Genomic DNA, 20,656 nt, shown 5'->3' on the forward strand with positions numbered 1-20,656 from the left:
AGCTCTGCACCGACCCCGCGCGGGGTCCCAGCTCCCTGAGGGTCCCCGCAACAGGGCACGGAGCGGACTGGGGTGGAAGTTCRTTTCGGAGGGGCCGAGCCGTGTGCCCACCTCCGAAGAACGGGAGTCACCCAGGACGCCCGGCTCGGCACCTGCTCTYGGCCGGGGTGTTGAAGCTCAGCCATAAAGGTGGTCTCTGTCATGAGGGGCGCGGAGCTCCTGTGGCCCCTGCCCAGGCACCCATCACCTGCAGGGGCCAGGTGAGGGGCTCGGGCCCGCCAGCCCGGGCCTGCCGCTGTCCCCCCAGCCCAGCGGAACCGGGGGCTCCCCACTCGCCGAGCGCCGGCCCCGCCGCGGGGCTGCGGAGCGGAGGAAGCGGCAGCAGCCCCCGCCCCGCCCTGCCCAGCCCAGCCCGGCTCCCCCTCGGGCCAAGGGCTGGGCTCCCCGCCGGGCGAGGCAGTGCCAGCCGGCCACCTCCCATCCTCCTCTTCCTCCTCCTCCTCCTCCTCCTCGCCTTCCTACTTCTGCACCGGCTCCACTCGGGCTCCGCCGCTGCCCCTCCGCCGCCGAGGCTGCCACAGACCCCCCTCCCTCCCTCCATCCCTCCCTCCCTCTCCCCCGCCCTCCGCCCTGTCCCCAGCGCCGCCGCCGCCGCCGCTTCCACAAGATGGCGGGGACCGTGGCCGAGCGGGACGCGCTGGTGAGTGCGGCTTTGGGCACCGGGACGGGCACGGGCTTTGGGCAGCGGCACGGGGCTGGGGACCGGGGGCCGGGCACGGCACCTGCGGAGCGGGGCGGGCTGGGGGGCTCCGCCTGGCCCTGCCTCAGCGCTCTCCTTTTCACCTGCAGAAAATAGAGGACGGGCATTTAAACAACTCCCTGGGCTCTCCGGTGCAAGCTGATGTGTACTTCCCTCGCCTGGTAAATCACCTTTGTTTATTTTATTTTTTTTTTTGGGGTGGGGATGGGGGTGTATTTTATTTTGTCAATCCCTTTACTCTCCCCCGCCCTCGCTCAGCTGCGGCTGCACAAGGGCAGCCGCTGCTGATGCCGAGCTGACCCTCGCCACCTTCCCCCTGTCCTTTCCAGATCGTCCCCTTCTGTGGGCACATCAAAGGAGGAATGAGGCCGGGAAAGAAGATCTTAGTTATGGGCATAGTGGACCTCAACCCCGAGAGGTAACACACCTGGGCAGGGCTGCCCGCGCCGGGGGCACCGGGCCCGGGGAGGGGGCGAAGGCGGGCGGCCACCCGCACGTACACACACACACACATCCGCACGGATCTCTCCTTTCTGGAAAGGATTATTTTTATCATCTTAAATATAGCATGCTGGTTTCTCCTTTGACCCATAGAGGGGGCATTTCTTCAAGGGATTCCGTGTTCACTTGGGAGTRAAGGAGCATATCAAACATATATCTCAGCATGTATATGCACATATATGCACAATGTTATGCACACACACACACACACTTATATATGCCATAACCATGTTCTTGTCCCTGGTGAGCTTTCAGAGCTTTCTCTGAGTGAGCTGACCTGTCTTCCACCCGATGCCACTATATGGCTTTAATAAGCTGAAAAATAAGGCTGGCAGCATTTGGGGCTTACTTGTTTTTTTTTTCTGGCTGAATGAGAGCTGTTCTGTTTGTGTTGCAGCTTTGGCATCAGTCTGACTTGTGGGGAGTCAGAAGATCCTCCTGCGGATGTAGCCATAGAACTGAAAGCTGTGTTTACAGAGAGACAGTTTGTCAGAAACTCTTGTGTAGCCGGAGAATGGGGGGAAGAGCAGTCATCTATTCCTTACTTTCCATTTATACCGGACCAGCCTTTTAGGGTGAGTACCAGGATGGCAGTGGCTTACACCGTGTCTGATAAAGTGCCATTTGATATGAGTTGCAGCAGAACCTGACGTGCCTTTCATGAAATCACACTGTAGCCCACACTGCCCTGCTTGAGACAYCAGTTGCTGGTTTGTTTGTATCCATCGAGTTGCGTGGAGATCCCACTGCTACGTGCAGCTGCAGGCAGTCCAGATGGGGCCATGAACACCTCACCTGGGCACYATGACGAGTCAGAGGCTGTAATACYGTGTGATGAAGCGCAACTTCCTGAGCTTAGTTTTATAACCATAAATTAAGAAGTACCTCTATGTTATTAGTTCATTACAAGTTATTACTGGAGAATKTTAATATTGTGTGGGACTGCTGTATATTTTGATGGGTTTTTTAATGGGCGTACTGTTTGCAATTTAGTGCAGCTAATAAGGATCATGTTCATCCTTTGTCTCYGGGGAAGTTACGTTAAGGTTGACCGTAGGTCTTCGTGTTAGGAGATTAAACAGCTAAGCAATAGTGGTATTCTTTTCTGAACCCTGGGATTAAACCTTCCATCAAATTTAAATCTCTAGTCACCTGAAAATGGTGTACATGGAAGTGCTGTGGTGCTGTGGATGGACTGGGTTGACCTAGAAGCAGATTCCCATCTGTAGTGTTTATGGTTATGTGAAGATGTCTTTGCAAATCAGGACTAACAAAGTATGCGGCTGCAGAGGACTGCTTCTCTCCCACTACACTGAGGAGAAAAGGCTGCCTGCCTTTTCCATGCAGCTGACCCAGAAAACCCCTCCTCCTCCCTGTCCCTCTTACAAAACCTCACTGGCCCCTCTGCTAAATGCCAGTGTTATGACCAGCTGCCAAACTCTCTTAATCCTTCTTGCCCCCAAGATAATCTCCCCCAACCCCAAAAGCTCACCATCTCCCCAGATGCTTGCTGTTAAGAGGGTGTTTGTGGCTGGTTTTGCTGCAAATTGGTTGCRCTCTACTTGCTCCTACAAACTCACCCTCCCATCAGAACTGGCAACACCCTTTGGTGGTGTGGGAAATGCACTTGAAAAGGCTTGGAGACTGGGTCCTGCTCCAGCTGAGAGGGTTCCACTGCCTCCTGCACTGGGTGGTGACTGGGCCCTCAGAYGAGCCAGACAAATTACCCCGAGCGAGTTTTGTGCGTGTCCCACTAATGACTGTTGACGTTACAGGACAGCAGTCTCACAATATTTAGCGTGAGAGACTGTAGAAAGGGAGTTGTTCTTTTGCCTTTTTTTCCTCCTTTTTTCCCAAATGGAATTGAGGGTCCCAATTGACTTTATACTTTTGATGGTCTCCTTCTCAGCGAATAAATTAGACTATTAGTGTTCTTGCCAATTACTTGTGATCCAGTCCAATTAGCAGTGTGGCGTGGCCGCGGGTGATGTGAAAAGCGGACCGTGAGCAGTGTTAACCATATCTTTTACATAACAAGGCCTCAGGCAGGCACTGCTGCAGTGACACAGGAGCTCCRTGGCAGCACGGCTGCTTCCCTGGTACCTGGCGCACTACCAGGTCTCCAGGAGTTCCAGCTCTCCTGGACTGCCCACTGCCACTTCTCCTGGTGTGACATGCTCTAAGTCCATTGGGTTTTGGCTCAGTCACTTTGTCATGGGCCCCATTCCCATTTTTATACACTTTAATAGCAGMAGAGTCAAGTATCTGGTACTTCACTCCAGACTACCAGCCTCTGGAAATGATCCAGGGTTTACATGTGGCTTTGCTGAAGATTTTCTCCTTCATCTGTCTAGAACTGGAAGTCTCCAAAGGCCTGTAGAAGTGCACGTCCTGTGCTCTCATGTCCCAGCTTCTGGCCGGGGCAGCTCCAGCAAACCTTGAACAGGGCACCCTTTCAAGCCATCCCTAACATCAGGAATCTCCCAGCGTGTCCAAGCTTGTTGAGCTCTAGGCTTTCTTGCTTTTCCAGAGTGTTTCTGCAGCTCTCTCAGGAGGAGGGATGAGCTGTGTTCCTCCCTGATCCTGTTTGTGCCTCCTCTGAACTGTCWAGCTGAATTCTAGCAATCCTACACTGCTTTTCCTTCACTGCAGCCCCAGGATGGAGTCTAGTCTGACAGGGACTGTCTGCAGCCACAGGAGTAAGGGTTTTTAGTTCTGCAGCAGCTCTRTATGTGTRGGAGGGGAGGATAAACCTATATCCYACTGCTGTGTTCACTCCCTTCCAGWAAATTAAAAGTAGTGTGGAAAACATTGCAGAGGGAACTGCCCATTATGCAGCAAAAAATTAACCAAACAAAAACACCAAAACCAACAACTTTGTAGCAAGGAATGCAAGGTTTGGGTTGGAGATAAAATTTYCTCCTCCTGTGATTAGCAGTTTGAGTCTGTTTCTGGCATTATTCCAAGACACAAAACCTCCCAGTAGCTGGACTGGGTTCCAGCATGCTTACTGCTGCAACAACGTGAGATTGGATTAATGTCCCTRTGMAGAAAGAGCAGATCCATCACGGTGTAACTGGTGTCACAGAGGCAAACTGGCATCAACCTTGCCTCCTGCATGGCCTGTAAGAACCACAATGTGCAACTGCAYCAACACTATATAAAGTGCTCTTTATGTGCTGTAAAAAAACTGTCCAGTTACACTGTGAACAATATGCTTCAACGTTTTATCTTTTACAGGTTGAGATACTTTGCGAGCATCCCCGCTTTAGAATATTTGTGGATGGACATCAGCTCTTTGATTTTTACCACCGTATTGAAACACTGTCAGCAATTGACACAATAAAGATAAATGGAGATCTTCAGCTTACAAAACTTGGCTGAGCTTGTTAGGACTGCAGATTCCAAACCAGCTCAGGTGCCATCGTCCGTTGGGAGCAGTGACAGCCAGCTCTGGACACAGCTATGGTAGGAAGGCTGCCCTGTTCCTTTTCCGCATGCAGTTCTTCACTCCTGTGCCGATGAACCGGGCTGTTTTTTATCCTAATGAAGAGCACTGTTGGTTAATAGACTTTGAGCCGTTTTTCTTGGATCAAAATAGCCCACCTGTGCTGGATAATCAAATTGGAATGGATTCAGAAAGACTCGCAGTCTTCTTTCAAATCTCACAGAAAGGCAATCTYTGAAATGCAGCGCTAAAACCGGTTACTGAACAGTAGTGACAACAAAACCAAGTTTTCTTTTGCAAATATTGTTTCTGCACTGAAGTGGAGTAGTGTAGCACAACATAGGGCCATGTGCTGACGTCCTTACCTGGGGCCTGAGCCTGGTTCCATGGAAATCAATGGCAAAGCTCCCACTCACTTTAATGGGGTACAATCAAACTGTCTAGTCCTTAGTCAAGCACAATTCCCACTGATTTCTATGGCATTTTTGCACACACCTTTGGGGCCTGCCCTTCTGCTGGTGTAAATCACCATTACCTCCACAGCTCGTAATGGAATTTTGCTGATTGCCCTCAGCTGCTGGTTTGGCCCAAGGACTGTGCAAAAACTGACTGAGGGTGTGTGGACACAGCCTGTGTATTTTAGTCAGGGTATTTGCATAGAATGTAGATCGTTATGAGTTTTTGCACAACGTATTGTTAATACAATTTTTAAAACTTATCTGTAGTTTATTTATTTATACTCATTGTATGTATTATTAGTAAAAAATGAACAATCTTACTGACGGTTAAGAACAGCAAAGTGTAAACATTCTGAATGTACAAACGTCTTAGGTTCTTTGGGTAAACTTTACATATCGTTCTTGAAAAACCATGTTTCCTATCGCACATTTAGTTACATTTTAATGGTGCCCTCTAGGCCCTGGGAAAATGTGGGCATGGTAGTTGGTGGGGGKAACTCTGCATATTCACTAGAATCTGTTTTTCAGGGCTTACTAACTTTGCTGCACAGGATAGGTTTGAGTTGAAGTTGATCCATTTTAAATACTTAAACAGTAAATTTGTGGGTTTTACTGTGCTTTTATAACCTGAGAAAAAGTTAAATTTGGTGATCTCTTAGTTCAGAAGGAGAACCAGCCTCTTTCCAAGGGAGATGGGAGATTCTTTATAATTGTTTGAGAACATATTTGGCCTTTGATRTGACAATTAAAACTTGTCTAGACAGCCAAGTTATTAATGCTTGAAAATCAGCTACTGCACATGAATAATAACTTTTCAAGTAGCTTTTTAAATAGTAGGTATAGCTGTATAAACACAGTCATTGCGCTACACTATAAATGAACACAGCCACTTTTCTTGACTTCCTTAGGACTAAATACACTTTTTTTCCTTGGCTGCTCACAGTGGACTTTAGTGGGTCTTTCTGAGTAGTTATAATCATGATATAAACATACATTTAGGCAATTTTGAAAACACATAATATAGGAACTAAAACAAACTATAAAAGCTTCCTTTGTAGCACAGTATTTAAGGAAGGAAAAAAAAAGAGAAGAATCTCACAAACGGACCTATGTTAAACCTGCAATAAAAGTGTGGTTTAAAGCAACCAGAACTGGAATATCCAAAGTTAAGGGTAGAATGCCAATGCAAAGCCTCATTTTGTGCTAATTTGGCCTGCAGTTAAGAAGCCTTAGACTGCAAGCTGAAATTCCAACTGTGGCTCTAGTCCAAAGCCTGTTGAGGTCAATCAGAGTCCTCTGAGCATAGAAGGCTGATTCTTACTTCATGCAAGTGCAAATCTCCTTGTGAAGCAGGGGGGTTGTTGCTGCTGCTGCAGATGAATTAAGAATCAGACTACCACCTATAAAATACGAGTTAAAAATTGAATTTTCAGCCTTAACATCTGATGTTCCTGACTTTTCTTCCCACTTCCAAAATAAAAGAGAACCTGTTGTTTTCCAGATKATCTTTTTATCTGGTGTGTGGCTTTTAAGCTGTACATCAGGTTCTATTTGTACTCCAGATTGAATTGAAATGTTCCTGTCTTGCTCTGTTTTTACTCTTTTACATGATACATAATGACTGTGTCATTTTTCCATTGTATAAAGAATGCTGACAGTGTTTCGGTACAGAATATATTCTTAAAAATTATGATAATAAAAATCCAAGGGAAAGGTGCTTCTACATGAGGTATTTTGGATTTTTCTCCAGCTTGGAAGTTCTCTGTGGTTCCAAAGCTGATGCAGGCAGAAGATGAATTGTGTTTGGAGAAAAATTTAGCACCCTCTGTGCCTAGTGCTTTTTCCAGCTGGACATCCAAAGCCGGGTTTGCTGATGCAGGGCCAGAGCCTGCTGGGCTCTGGGGGAAGTGTAAGTAGCACCATGACCCTATAGTAGCACAAACCCAAAGGGAATCTCCCTGACAGCAGTAGAGATTCCCCCTTCAAGCCTTTACTGTATCCCACAAAAAGCATTTTGGCTGCCTTGGATTTTCACAGCCCCCACATGGGGGWTGCTCAGGTGAGCTCAGTGCAGTGCCAGGGGCATCTCTGGTGAGAGCCAGGGCCTGGTGATCCTGCCTTGCTCCTATTCCCACCCACAGGGAGTTCTGGGCACTCCCATTTGTTCCTGCTCCAGGAGTTTGCTGTCTGGGGAAAATGCTCTTCTGACCCTGATTCYGGTTTTGCCTTTGCATAACTCCACCAACCATGGCACCCACCACCTGATCCAGCTCTGTTGTGGTTTCTGAGCCAGGCTTTGAGGCAAGAAAGGCTGTGAACCCTCTTCTGATGAGTTATGGCTTGGCTGAGAGTGCAAGAAAGGGCAAAAAGTCACAGTTAAGGCTCCCGCATCTGTCTGTTTGCCACCTGATTGGAAGCTTTTTTATTTTTCTTTAGCTCTTGGCACTACCAGGTGCAAAAAAAAATGGACTTTTTTTGTCTATAACCAAGGGCTGTTCCACTCGTGCTTGACTTACWCTGGCTGATCATGTTATGAAGCAACTGCAGAACACTTGCATGTGCAGTGCAAGTCAGAGAAAACAGGCCTTAATTGTTTCTACTCAGTTGGACCTTGGGCCCAATCCAAATGTTTTAAAGGGGAGACTATGCTGCAAAATTAATACTTGAATTTTTTGCTCTGCACAATTTAGGGGTTATTCAGATTTTTGTTTTGGATATTAGCCCTTATAGGCATGAAATAAAAACTGTCTTCAAATTGGGCCAGGTTTACAAAATGTTTTTCAGTAGGGACAAGTAGTCTGTGAACTTCTTGGAAGCTGCAATTCTTCAGGACTTCAGGAGAGTATGAGCCAATTTTCGAAACTTTATGCTAAAATTTATTAGCTGAATATTTCCRTGGTTTCCTCTGAATGAGGAAGTCAGTTCTGCAATTAAAAAAGTCTTGAATGGGTAAAATCCATATGCAGTGAAATCACTCAATTTAGCATAGCTTTAATTTTTCCAAAGAGAAAAAAGCAAAAAAGTGGAACTAACCAAAAAAAAAAAAAAAAAAAAAAAAAAGAAAAAAAAAAAAAAAAAAAAAAAAAATCACGACCAAATTATTTAGTTATGTTTGGGATTGGCTGTGATAAAGCTGATTTGATTTTAAAAAAACAAAACTAGGTTATTGCCTACTCAGAAAGAGCCTTGAAATATTTCAGTGTCATGTGAGGTAGTCTGTCTAAACATATTTCACACAAACGCTTTTTCACAGGCAAGTTGTTAAAACTGTTACAAAATACCTTCTTTTTGTGTCACAATTAGAAATGTTTGCCCCACCTCGAAAGAACATTTTGTACTAAATATTCATATGTTGTCCATGAGAACTTGCACTAACATATTATGTTCTCCCTCCCCTCCTTGGCTAGTTTGAGCAGAAATAGGTGTAATATTGCTGAACCGGTTGAATGTGACGTGTGCTTGAGGCCTCGCATCTTTCTCAAGGGCTGTTTTGAGTAAACAGCCTGAAAACCAAAGGGAGAGCCTGAATCACCGTTCTGCTGTGCCAGCTTTCCACCCTTGTCACTCTCCTGCTGCGAGGCTGAGACTGAAGCCAAGAGATTTTCATGCAARGGAGCAACACTGAGATTTTTATCTTCAGATTTGAAGGTATTYATTGTGGAGGAAACAAGAGCAGACACAAGAGTAGCCACACATCACTCTTCACCTTGGTAGTAAGAACATGATGTGTTGTAGTCCTAACAGAGCAGGAGTTCAGAAGGCATTTGTGGGTATTTCAGAGCCAGACAACAGCACAGGCTGTGGAAATGCAGGGTGGCTTCCCAGAGATGGGCTTTTTCCACATTTTTAGCTGCCACCTTCTGCAACCCCCCACCAGGACCTGTGGCAATGAACCAGCATTGTTTGCAAGCTTGGATAGCCTGAATTGGTTCGTGTTCCTACTCGCCTGATGTAAAACAGGCTCTCAAATAAATAACAGGAAAATATAGGAGTAGCCATGCCACTAAGGTATTTTTTCCCCACACACATTCAAGCAGTATTATCTGATGTGGGGCTCATTTTGCCTCCTATACACAAGAAGTGTTCCCCCACAGAAAGCTCCATCAGTGTTTTCTGCACTGAGGCTGGGTACAGAGACATTTCCATGCAGAAAACTGCAGAACCACAATTCTGCTGAGCCAGCTAGCAACCTTCCAGCACYCCTGGAGATGTTATGACAGTGAAAGGAACAAAAGTCAGAGGCTGAGGGCAGCCCCAAATGCCTGCTGTGATAAGCACAGAAGTTAGGAAGRAAAGCTTACAGCAGCTTAGGAACAGCAAGTGACTGACTGGTGGAGGGTTTTTGTAATTGTGGTATTGTTCTGATTTYCTCATGTGGATCAGAAAGCACACAGGTGAAAGTCACTTTGCAATGAATGGTGTGCGGGCTTAGAACCAAGGCCAACCCAAACGGGGAGAAAAAAAAATGAGCTGCAGACGCCCTATCTGGCTTTGATACACCCTCCCAGCTCCTCCCAGCAATCAGGGCTGTTATGAACACAGACAATTACTACAACAAGGAGATTCAGCATGTGCAAGATCAAAATAATAAACTCCTACCCTGCCACAGGTCCTCCCTAGCTCCTGTTGCTAGGCCTCTCCATCTGTCTGTCAACAAATAACTATGTCCTTCTGCTTTTAAAATCCATGTCAAAAATCCCTTTGACTTTCATGGAAATAAGGTCCCTAAGAAAAGAGTTATTTCTAGCTCTTTCTCTCCAGTTATTTTCAGCTGGGGCATACTCTAAAACTGCGTTTATTTTTAAGTGTGAATAGAAGACTATTTCTGACTGCATTATACATTGGATGGAGTCAACAGGAAGCACAGCCTCTCTCTGCTGCAGAACACTGGTTTCACAGTTCRCTGGTGCAATGTCTTGTATTCATTACCTTCTGATTTTAAAAAGTGAGAGTGTGCACGAAATGGCCGGGCAATAACAGTAATATGTATCATTCACCACAGATCTATTTTTATGTGTTGTGCTGATTTCATAATGAACTTTTAATAACAATAAAACAGGAAATGTTCACTAGGTTGGTTTGTCTTTTTATCTGAACTATTTATGCTCATTGCATACCCTCTTGACTTCTTTRATTTCTGGCTTTTTAATCTCCTAACTCTTTTTCAAACAAAACAACTGTTTTTTCTTTCACTCATAAAACTGTAGTGTGATACTTCAGAGTGAGATGTGCAGCTTTAGCAGTAGCTTGTGTAAAACTGCTTTGCAGTTCAAATGCACCATTCAGAACAGTTCGGTAACTTCATCAGAGGAAAGAACAGCTTGCTGACCCTTGCAGGACTCCTGCTGACATCACTGGGCAGTTTAAGCCTCAGGAGTTAACAGGCACGGCTCAGACCTCAGAGCTAGGTAAGAAACATAGGTCATTGAACACTTCTGCTCAAAATAAGACAGCAGTGCCACTCACACGTGTGTGTCAGCTCACTCTGGTGGGACTGGATTCATAGACGAGTGTTACATGAGGAGTAAAACCACCAGATCTGCTCCAGAGGTACCTTATTTTGAGATCCAGCATTTCACTTGTTGACATCACCTTAACTGAAGTTCACATTGGCCTGACTAAGTGCARGAGGAAACTTCAGGGTCTCAGCTTCTTTCAGTTATTGGAAAAATTCTGTGTGACACAAGTGGGAAAGGGTTATACCCTATATCCTGTTGTGGCTGTAAAACACAAGGGAGGTTTTCTGAGGGAAACCTCAAAATTCAAACAGCACTAAAGCAGCAGATGAACAKGATTTTAATTCCGCTAGTTCTGTGTGCTTTCTCCCAATAAAATGACTGATTCAGATGCTGCACAGGAAGTTCAYCCTAGCTGKAAGCCATRAGTATTAATCTGTGGCCATCCCTGMTCAAAGCCAGCCAGAGATTGGCCCTTTGTTTATTAAACACAACCCTAAGGAGGAATATGTTGACATCTGGAGATTCTAAGATAACACACAGCATTTGGTAACCTCAATGCAAACCAGAAATGGCTGTGAATGATATAAAATCAAACAGCAAAACCACAGCACCTACCAAAGTGATGCCTGAATGATTTATGCCTTTTTTCTTTTATATATKTGTAATCTTCCCAGTACTTTTCCCAACCCTTTTCCCCAGCTAGAAAGAACAAACACATTCCAGAGATCTGAGTCCTGGGGGGTACAAGGCCCCTATCCTATCTTGGTTCTTCCTGGGAACCAAAGTCTTGGAGACACAATTTCATAAACMAGTACAGCTAGTACCAAGGAGCGAGGGCTCCAAAGAAGAGGCTTGACCTGGGGAGAATTACATTACCACTTGTCCTCTTAATTAGTGCTTTTTATCCATTATGTTAATTTTCCTAAAATCTATAAAAACTGTATTCACCCCTGTGGGGGTGAGCTTTTRCAGACATTCTTCCATGGCTGCTCCGATAAAGACCCACTTTTATATTACCTCCTATACTAAAATAATCTCAAGTTTCATTTCTAAGTTGAAAAAGACGACAGAAGTGCCTGGGGGAATTTTCAGAAGGAGGAATATASATTAAATTTCCCCACTTGCATGCACTAACTCCTCCAGAGCCTTTGCAAGGTTCTCATTTGACCTGCAATAAAAAAGTAAACTACAGGAATGTTTAGGGGGGAAGGGAAGGGGTCAGGAGGACAACTGAGGTGACAAGTGCCATGTGTTCACTCCCATTCAGATCAGTATTACAGACTCCTCACAGCTGGGCCTTATTTTGGTGGAGTGCTTCTGAGCTTCAAGTGAAGCCAATTCATGTTGAGAGATTTACTCACAGGAATACCACGAATATGACTCTTCGCTAGYACTGCACTTGATCTTATTTTTAAATCATGACTTTCACCACTTTTCTAAGAATAGAGGCTGGCTCTGAAACACCAYGTCAGCTCCAGCATTCTCCAAAAGTAACCCATTCCTTGTCCTGGTGAGGTTTTGAGGCTTCAGTTTCCTCACTGTTGCCTTGCTAGAGYAGGGTTGGGATGCCAGGAGGGGTCATTCTGTGCAAGACCCCAAGAAGGAGATGTCTTTGAGCAGCTCTCCTCCCAGCAGGCAGAAGGAGATCTGCTGCTGTCTCTCAGGAGCAACAGCAAACCAGAGCTGTGCTGACTCCTGGTTGGCAGAACAAGGCTTCCGTGTGAATCTGAAAGGCAGCAACAAGAGCCTGGTTAATCAGAAAAACTCCACTGAACAGTAGATCTAAGTAGCAGAGAAAAGGAAGATTTCAGTATTAAACAATCTGATATCAACAGCAGAGCCACGGGCTGGTGCTGCTTCGATGGAGCWCAGAAGCAAAGCTCCATTCTCGTGGAGCAACCTCTTGCCAAGCATGGATGGGGATGCTGGGAGTTTGTGACAATGCTCAGTAGCTCTGCTTTTGCCTGGCTCCMAAAACCTCTTTGATGGGCAAAAAGCCAGTGCTGACAGAATTGTAATGGATGACAAGCTCCAGTAGCAGCTCCAGCACTGCGTGCTCCAAGAGGCAGAGAGGATTCTTTCCTGGCTGCTCTCTAAGAAATTTTCAGTTCAATRGGAAAGATAATGGCTGCCTAAGAGAGATCCAGATCAGAACTAAGGACAGAATATGGCTCTAGGTGGAAAAAACACTCGGGAAAGCAATAGATTCACTACAATCTCCAGGGAAAAAAAAGAAAAAAAGTATTTTCATTTAACAGTACAAATCCTGCAGCAAGAATAGGGGGGTTCCTTTTACACCCCATTTTTGGAAGAAAGATACAAGGAGCTAYATGGGCTATTAAACAGACTCTGATAGGCAAAACTGGGAACAGCTTTTGATTATTGCTTGAGTGCAGAACACAGCTTGCACACCAATTCTCCTCCATTTCCACTGCCTTTTCTCAGTCCTCTCCCTCAGGAGAACCATGGCTGGAAACCCCACTGCCACAGGAACTCTTCTGTGGTTTCAGACCTTTATGTGTCTTCTACAGACACTGGCCAAGGTGTGCTTTATTTAACACCGCCCACAGAAGGACTTCAAAGCACTGACAAAATCTAAAAATTGATGAATGCCCTCGAACATTTCTATCATTATTGATGTTTTTCTACAGGTAGGGAGAGGGGACAACAGAGATGCAGCAGCGGTTCCTCAGCAGTCAGTGCTTTAATTTGGAATACACTGGTTTCCACACAATGCCTCATCACCGTGACTTTTGGCTACAACATTGAAATTCAGGCTCCCAAGCCCCTCCCTTTTCTCACCAGGCAGACAKTATTTGGACAAAATATATGAGGGTATGGTTGAGTAAGAGTATACACCAAGTARCTCCTCTGGGATCAGAGGAACTATTTGTAATGCAAAATCCTTCCAAAATATGACTTTTTATAACAGTAAAAAYGAATGGCATTCTGTCAATTTTTTTTGCAGCCTCCAGTGACTCACAGTGCTTTCAACTGCCATTTAAATAATGCAGACGAGGAGWTAGAACAAGATCAGGGAGTTTGCTGCACCTTAAATGTAAAAGATTATGTTTCCCTAGACAAAATAYAGCAATCACAGCCTTAGTGATGCAAAATCTCTCCGTTTTGGTGGATGTACACTGAAAGYAGCAGAGCACCTGCTGGAGTAGGAGCTGGTTTAAGGTTCCCATAATAAACCTCACCACTCTGAGCTACTCCAAAGATGTTCTTGAGCTAAATAACAGGATTCTATTTAGCAAAGGGAAGCACATGATTGTTTTAATGCATTGTACATCTGAAGCTGTGATAATGCAGGCCAGAAGATGATGTTTTTAAGTGGAAGGGAAATTAGTTGTAATTAGAATTGTTGTCTTCATGTATTAACAGCTGTATTGATTATCTTCTTCCTGTGTGTGACTGGCAACTAGGGAACATGATCCATTACCTCATGCTAGTGTTGGAGAGCAGCAGAGATTGGTGTATTTTCAGAAACAGGATTCCCACAGTGTAATTGTAGCAACTGGGTGATCATACACATGCATATTAAAATACCAACAGATGAATTCCTGGACAGTGCCTGCAAACGTTTCACTGTTTGGGGTAGGAGGAAAGGRCAGGAATGCACAGCTCAGAAATCCAGCAACTGCAGGCACAGTGGTTTTASCTGTGAGAGTGTCCTCTGAGGGCTGCGGGGCTCACACTGGCCAGTCTGAAAGGGAAGCTGTGACAAAGCAGAATATTTTCCTTTTCCTTTCTAGGATGAAAAGATTTGAAGTCAGAGGGCCCATATGTTTCCTGTCTTACCTGATCCCATTACACATGAAATCATCTCTGTACCAGTGCTGATGGCCAGCTCTAGGCATCCTTTGAGGGCTCAGTCCTGGGTCTCAGCTAGCATCAGGCAGTGTTTGAGGAGCCCGTGTTGCACAACCAAGCATTCAGAGGTCCCTGGCTCCCTAAACCTCACCAGGACTGCAGAARTGCAAGGCTTATTCTTGGGAACAAAACCATACAGATGTGGGCAGAACAGCTGRGAGGGCCAAGTCACCTGTAAGCAAAGTTGGTTGTGAGGCAACCAGGAGCTGCCTGAGCAGCATCTGTCAGGAACTTACAGATCTCATAAAGCATTTATTTGTCTCATGTCAGAGAGGCTGTTCCAGGGAATTATATCAGCTGGGATATTATAATATTATATTATAATATTATATTATATTATTATATAATATTATATGGGATATTATTTTAATTCTCTGGGAATTATATCAGCCAGCTGAACAGTTCTGCCACTGTGCTGGTTTAGAGAGGGCTTGTACAGGACCAGCAGAGATCTGAACCTTTCCACTAAGAGCCAACCCAAGCATCTGTAAGTAGAGCACAAAATGAGCTCACTTGTGGAGGAAACAACTAAGTACACTTGAAGCACTCAGCAGCCACTCAGGTMGTGTCAGAATGCCAGAATGTGAGTGTATCCAATATAAACTGATGGCACTGACCATCACAGGAGCATGGTGACTATTACACTCGATAAAACTGGCAGCCCAAATAGCTCCCAGGCTTTGGTTCTGTTAACTGGAATGTGTTTTGGAGGACAGCACAAGGGTTGCTGTGACAGACAGCCATAGCATAGCTGACCTCAGAAACCCRTTCAATAATCTTGAAATTTATGTTTGCATCACTGATATTGCAGTGATTGCAACTGGTGTTGGAGGCTATYTAATGCCTGACCTTTTGCAGGATTCTGTTATGTTTATGCATGTGGATATGGTTCAGGAGTGGCAACATACTACATGCAAAGAAAATTCTTGTCTGCTTTCAGTGTRCCACTCTTCTGTCTCTACATATGCCCTTTCATCCTCTAATAGGTGGGTGAATAAAAAGAAGACCACAAGCTAACTTCTGTGTATCATTTAGCTTACTTTACACTTTCATCTTGTTTATTATCACCTTTTTCAAGACACACAGGCCTTTTCAACCTAATGACCAAGTAACAAGCTGGAAACTTCTCTAAAAGATGTCTTCAATCCACGCTGTAAGAATTAACAGTCACCAGAGTCAAAGCAAATTGCAGGTGGTGGTGAATTGCCTAACATCCTGATGTAAAGGTAGGATTAAGGACAGCTCTGTGGGGTGTAGCACAACACAAAATCCGAGTGTACAGACTTTGCATATCAAGTTTTATCTTCATTTCAGAAAAGCCTCTAATTATGCTGAAATGTGTGCTTTCAAGATTTCCTACACTTTGCCCTAAGGAAACTCCCCCCAYCCCAAACTGACTGAAGTCAAGGACTCCTTCCATGTCTTTCTCTCCCCACAAGGGATTTTAGACAGTGAATCTACATACCCACGCCAACAGACCAAACAGACCTCCCCCTCCTCAGCCTGTTCCCACCCGCCTCTGGCCAGACTCCAGATAATTTTTATGCCTTCCTTTATGTTAAAGCCATCTTCTTCTACCTGTGGTGCTGGAAGGGAGTAGCCAGACCTGGCCTCTCAGAGCATACTGCTCCACAGAGAACATCTTGTTCTGGAGAGGGCATGGCAGGAAGAAACATCCTTCATAATAATCAGGGTGATGTGAGCCAGGTTTCAAACAGGAGATCACAGCTTTCACTGCCACCTGTCTTGGGCACATAGCAGCTGCATTTGCCATCTTCTAAGCTGCTTAGTTTAGACCTCAAARAGATGCAGAGGGAGACCCTGGTTACCTTCACAGGTGAATTTCCATACAGGGCCATGAAGCCACAGGCTGTGCTGGCTTGCAGGTCCATAGCAACCTCCACAGCAACGTGTAACCATACACACAAACACAATTACACACACATTTACTGGGAGAAGGTGACTCCAACATGTATCAACAGCTTCCTGGGGTGAGGATTTAAAAGTGCTATTTGGTGCAATAAACACTGGTGCTTAATACAATTTTTTGCATAGACACTTTTTTTTTTTTTTTTTTTTTTTTTTTTTGCTTAGCTGAGCAGAGTGACTACATTAATGGGAAAACTGGAAGCCTTTCAGTGGGTGAGTAGTAGCTCAGGGGTATTTATGCCACCTTCTGCAGTATCTAATTTCAGCTGTGGTAATTCAGTCTGGTCTCTGTGGCTTCCCTATATAGGCAGTGGAAAGAGAGATGCTTCTCCAGAGGATGATTTAGCAGGGACGATTTTGATGCCCTGAATGGTTTTCAAGAGGCCTTAGCTCCAGTGATTGYAAAGGAACCTTGAAGACACTCACTTCCTACCAAACACCTAAATSTAGATGCCTGATCTCCTTTTCACACACATACACATCATGTGTTTGAAGTTTAAAAAAACTCCCAAACCACAAATGGAAACAGCAGACCAGAGATAGGCAGCTCCAGGTGATTCCTTAAGTAYCTGCTAACAGCAAACTACCACCCTAAGAAAGTAAAAACCAGCAAAAGCTTTCAGTGCTGAAGGCAGAGAGTTATGCACAACTAATACAATAAAGAATTATTTGCAATTTTGCTTCCACAGGGGTTCACCTGTTCTGCCAGGCTTGGAAAAAGATCTGAATAAAAAGCCCTGGAAGAAGCCAAGGCCTTTAGGGAGTGCCTGCACAACATCCCTCTTCAGCATTCCACAGGCAATGCAAGCATCTTCCACACACGGGAGTAAGAAACAATACACTCTATCAACTAGAAATGCTAATGACAGGGGAAGGGCTCTGTAAACATGTGACCTTTATTTACTTTTAATTACTTTCCATATTGCTGAGAGCAGAGCTTCTTATTAGCCAGATCCAAAGTAATTRTTGGTTACAGGAACTTGAAGTGGCTTACAAGAAGGCACTGCATTGTCACAAACAGGTGGCAGTTGGAAAGCACTGTGTGTCTCCCACTGAAAGTAARGCCAGATAAAGCAGAACTGAGTTTCAAGAGAGCAGATTTATCACTTTTCTTAGTCTGAAAAGGGCAAATATTTTCTCACTGTCCTTTTTGAACTGTTCAGCACTGGCACATACTGGCACATACAGGAAAACAGAGAACAGCACCTTCTTGGAGTTCAAAATATCTTGGCTGGGGCGTTTCTTTACAAACAGCACCAGAAATGCCAAATGTCTCAGTACTGAACCTTCATCCCTGGGTGCTCTCCGTCTTGAATGTAGAGGAAATAATGCTGGTACTCCACAAATGCTGAGGAGGTTACAGCAGCAAACAAATCCAACCTGAGCTGCTTTGGTTTCTCAGTTTTGTGTGTAGCTTTTCATACCATTTTTTTCATACTCTCATAGAATCACAGAATATGCTGAGTGAAGGGACACATCAGGACCATGGATTCCAACTCCTGGCCCTGCACAGGACACCCCGAGAGTCACACCCTGCACTTGAGAACATTGTACAAATACTTCTAGAGCTCTGTCAGGCTTGGTGCTATGACYACTTCCCTGGACAGCSTGTTCCAGTGCCCAGYSAGCCTCTGGATGAAGAAYRTTTTCCTGATATCCAACCTCAACTTCCCCTGACTCAGCTTCAGGCCTTTTCCTCAAGTCCTGAGAATGAAGAGATCAGTGCCTGCCCCTCTGCTTCCCCTCATGAGGATATTGAAGACCCCAGTGAGGTCTCCCCTCAGATTCCTCCAGGCTGGTCAAACTAAGTGACCTCAGCTATTCCCCATAAGTCTTCCCCTCTAGGCCCATCATCATCTCCATCATCAGCAGCTTTCCTTTGGACACACTCTAATAGATTAATATTTTTTTTACATTGTGGGACTCAAATTTGTACACAGAACTCAAGATGAGGCAAGGCAGGGCTGAGCTGAATAATCCCCTCCCTTAACTCCTAAAGGGCTGAATGCTAGGGGTGGGTGAATATCACTAAATACATGAAGTCTGATTCAGCCTGACAGGTGTTTCGGAGTGCTTTGCCAAAATATATGTCAGGTATTACTTATTAAGTGACCAGCTCTGGGGCAATGGGACAGAAGCCACTTGTTGGGCTCAGTCTCAGGTCACACCTTGTAAGTCTGGAGCCTTTATAAAGGATGAGCAATGGGCAGAGAGYCTGCAAACAGAAAAGGACAGGGCCRTGTCTCTGCCTAGAGACAGCACYCCTCCAGCTGTTTATTTAGCTGTACTCAGAATGCATCCTATTTTGTGAATCTGCCAGCACACAGGAAAAAAAMATGGGATTGAAAACCCTTGCTCAGCAGATGCAGGACACAGGCTTTTTACTTTCTAAGACAATATAATTTTTATATGTAGTCTCAGCTAAACTCAGGGAGTCCTGATGTGTTCCAATTCTCTTCAAGTTCCTTGTCTACTTTGTCCAGCTAAAGACTGAGSAAAGATTTAGGACTACGGTCCCTCAACAGAGGGACAATGATATGTTCATTTTCTTAAACCTGAAGATTTCAGAAATACAATATGTTGCATTTACAAATTTACAGACATCTTTTTACTGCCAGTAAGGTCCAGGATGGTGAGGTTTTTGGAGCATAAAGAATGAGTGCCTGAATTTTTTTTTTATTATTATTATTATTTTTACTTCTGCCTATTTTATAGTCTTTATATCCAGATAATTCATTTTAAYACTCCCCAGTGAAATGAGGAGAAAACCCTCAGATTTCTAATCAGGTTAAGACTACACTAAACCATGGGCAAAGATTCAGGCAATGATCCTACTCATACAGAGTGGCAGCACTAAGGATGCAATTTAAAGATAATAGAAGTCAAAGAATTAGAAGTCAAAGGACTTGAGCACAGTTTTCTCACTTTCAGTTGCAGCTGGCTGAAATGGCTGAATTCGACATCGAGGTGTTAGATCAGCCTAAAAGAATTCAMAGGAATACAACTGGTACTCGAAAGTTCACACAAATGCTGCATCTTTCCCATATACTAACTGCCACAACTGTGGAGATTATTTCCTGTTCTTCATGGTATTCACTCATTCCATATAATAATTTTTGASTTCCAAGAGAAATTTGGAGACTCCTGCAGAGGCTGGGGTCCAGTACAGCTCTGACCTACTCCTATCTGYTCCCTCTTATCAGCTCCAGTGCAGAAAAAAATGGTAAAATGCAGCTCGGGATGTAACCTAGTCCAACCTAGCCCACAGAAAACCTGGCACTTTCAAACATGAAGCTTTCCCAGAGGCAAGAATGAGCCTTGAAAAACTGTAGAGATAAGTTTATAAAGCAGTGATGACTCCTCCTCAAGTCTCTCCTGATCAAGAGAGCACAACACACCACAGGCACTTAACTGCACCAGGGCCTGGGGCTTGCTTGCAGCTSTGCCATGCAACCAGAACACTTTAGAAAACAGAGCAATAACAAGGTAATAATTGTGAAAGAGGAAGAAATTTATCTGTTCCACTTTTAAACTGAATTAAAGGTGCCACAGCAGTGTGCATGTAACAGAATTTGACTCCAGAGGAACTGGTCTAGCTTTGTGAAAGCAAACCAGCTCCAAGGCAAACCCAAGCACACAGTGACTCTGCCATGCTTTGTAGGGGTTATCACCCTGGTTTTCTTCTATATGGCACAGGGCTGTARCTCTGTCTGCCTGCATCTCTGTCAGATTGAGAAAGGGGGACTCTCCAGAGAAGTGGCCTAGCTAGTAAGGGTGTATAAATTGTCAGTCAAAACCAAGGATGTGTAACTAACGCAGGCCTCTCTGAAGGCACAGCCTGTAGGATAATTTAAGCATGTCTTGAGAGTGTGGAACWACAGAGTGGAAAAATCTTCTGAGTGTAACCTGCTGTCAAACTGCATCTGAAGACATTTATAAGGGAAAAAAGGTCAGAAGACTCATGGCTCATGGCAGCCACAATGAGGATATACCATCCCTCCCTGACTGGCTGGCCACAAGCAAGAGAAGCTGGCCAGTTTGTGACAGCCACCCCAGCAGTTCAGTGTACATCTTCCTCACCCCTGAAGCAACTCTGCAAAGGGCCATCTGATAGCAATTGGGTTCCATCAACACTATCCACACAAAATGATCCCAGAAGGTGCAAGAGGAYGTAACTGTGGAGGGCAGCCATGTGCTAAAATGCCTATGTTATTTTTTGAACAAA

At 44.8% G+C, this 20,656-nt stretch overlaps 1 protein-coding gene across 1 annotated transcript; it reads left to right on the forward strand.

Moving 5' to 3' along the window:
• Positions 1-439: 439 nt before the first annotated feature.
• LGALSL (galectin like) lies at positions 440-10,236 on the forward strand. The gene is made up of 6 exons (XM_057383413.1): positions 440-700; positions 850-921; positions 1,090-1,178; positions 1,659-1,836; positions 4,502-7,076; positions 8,575-10,236. The coding sequence occupies exons 1-5, from the start codon at positions 668-670 to the stop codon at positions 4,643-4,645; spliced, it is 516 nt and encodes a 171-aa protein (XP_057239396.1). The 5' UTR covers positions 440-667; the 3' UTR covers positions 4,646-7,076; positions 8,575-10,236.
• Positions 10,237-20,656: the final 10,420 nt, after the last annotated feature.

This window comes from Malurus melanocephalus, unplaced genomic scaffold, assembly GCF_030028575.1.
Source record: "Malurus melanocephalus ecotype Western Australia unplaced genomic scaffold, MMel_1.1 scaffold_630, whole genome shotgun sequence".
Classification (NCBI taxonomy): Eukaryota; Metazoa; Chordata; class Aves; order Passeriformes; family Maluridae; genus Malurus; species Malurus melanocephalus.

Bases quoted from the DNA above. Each gene is read 5' to 3' on its own strand.
- LGALSL (XM_057383413.1), top strand. From the start codon at position 668: ATGGCGGGGACCGTGGCCGAGCGGGACGCGCTG. The intron at 922-1,089 runs GTAAATCACCTT...TGTCCTTTCCAG, and splicing joins ATGTGTACTTCCCTCGCCTG to ATCGTCCCCTTCTGTGGGCA. The intron at 1,179-1,658 runs GTAACACACCTG...TTTGTGTTGCAG, and splicing joins GTGGACCTCAACCCCGAGAG to CTTTGGCATCAGTCTGACTT.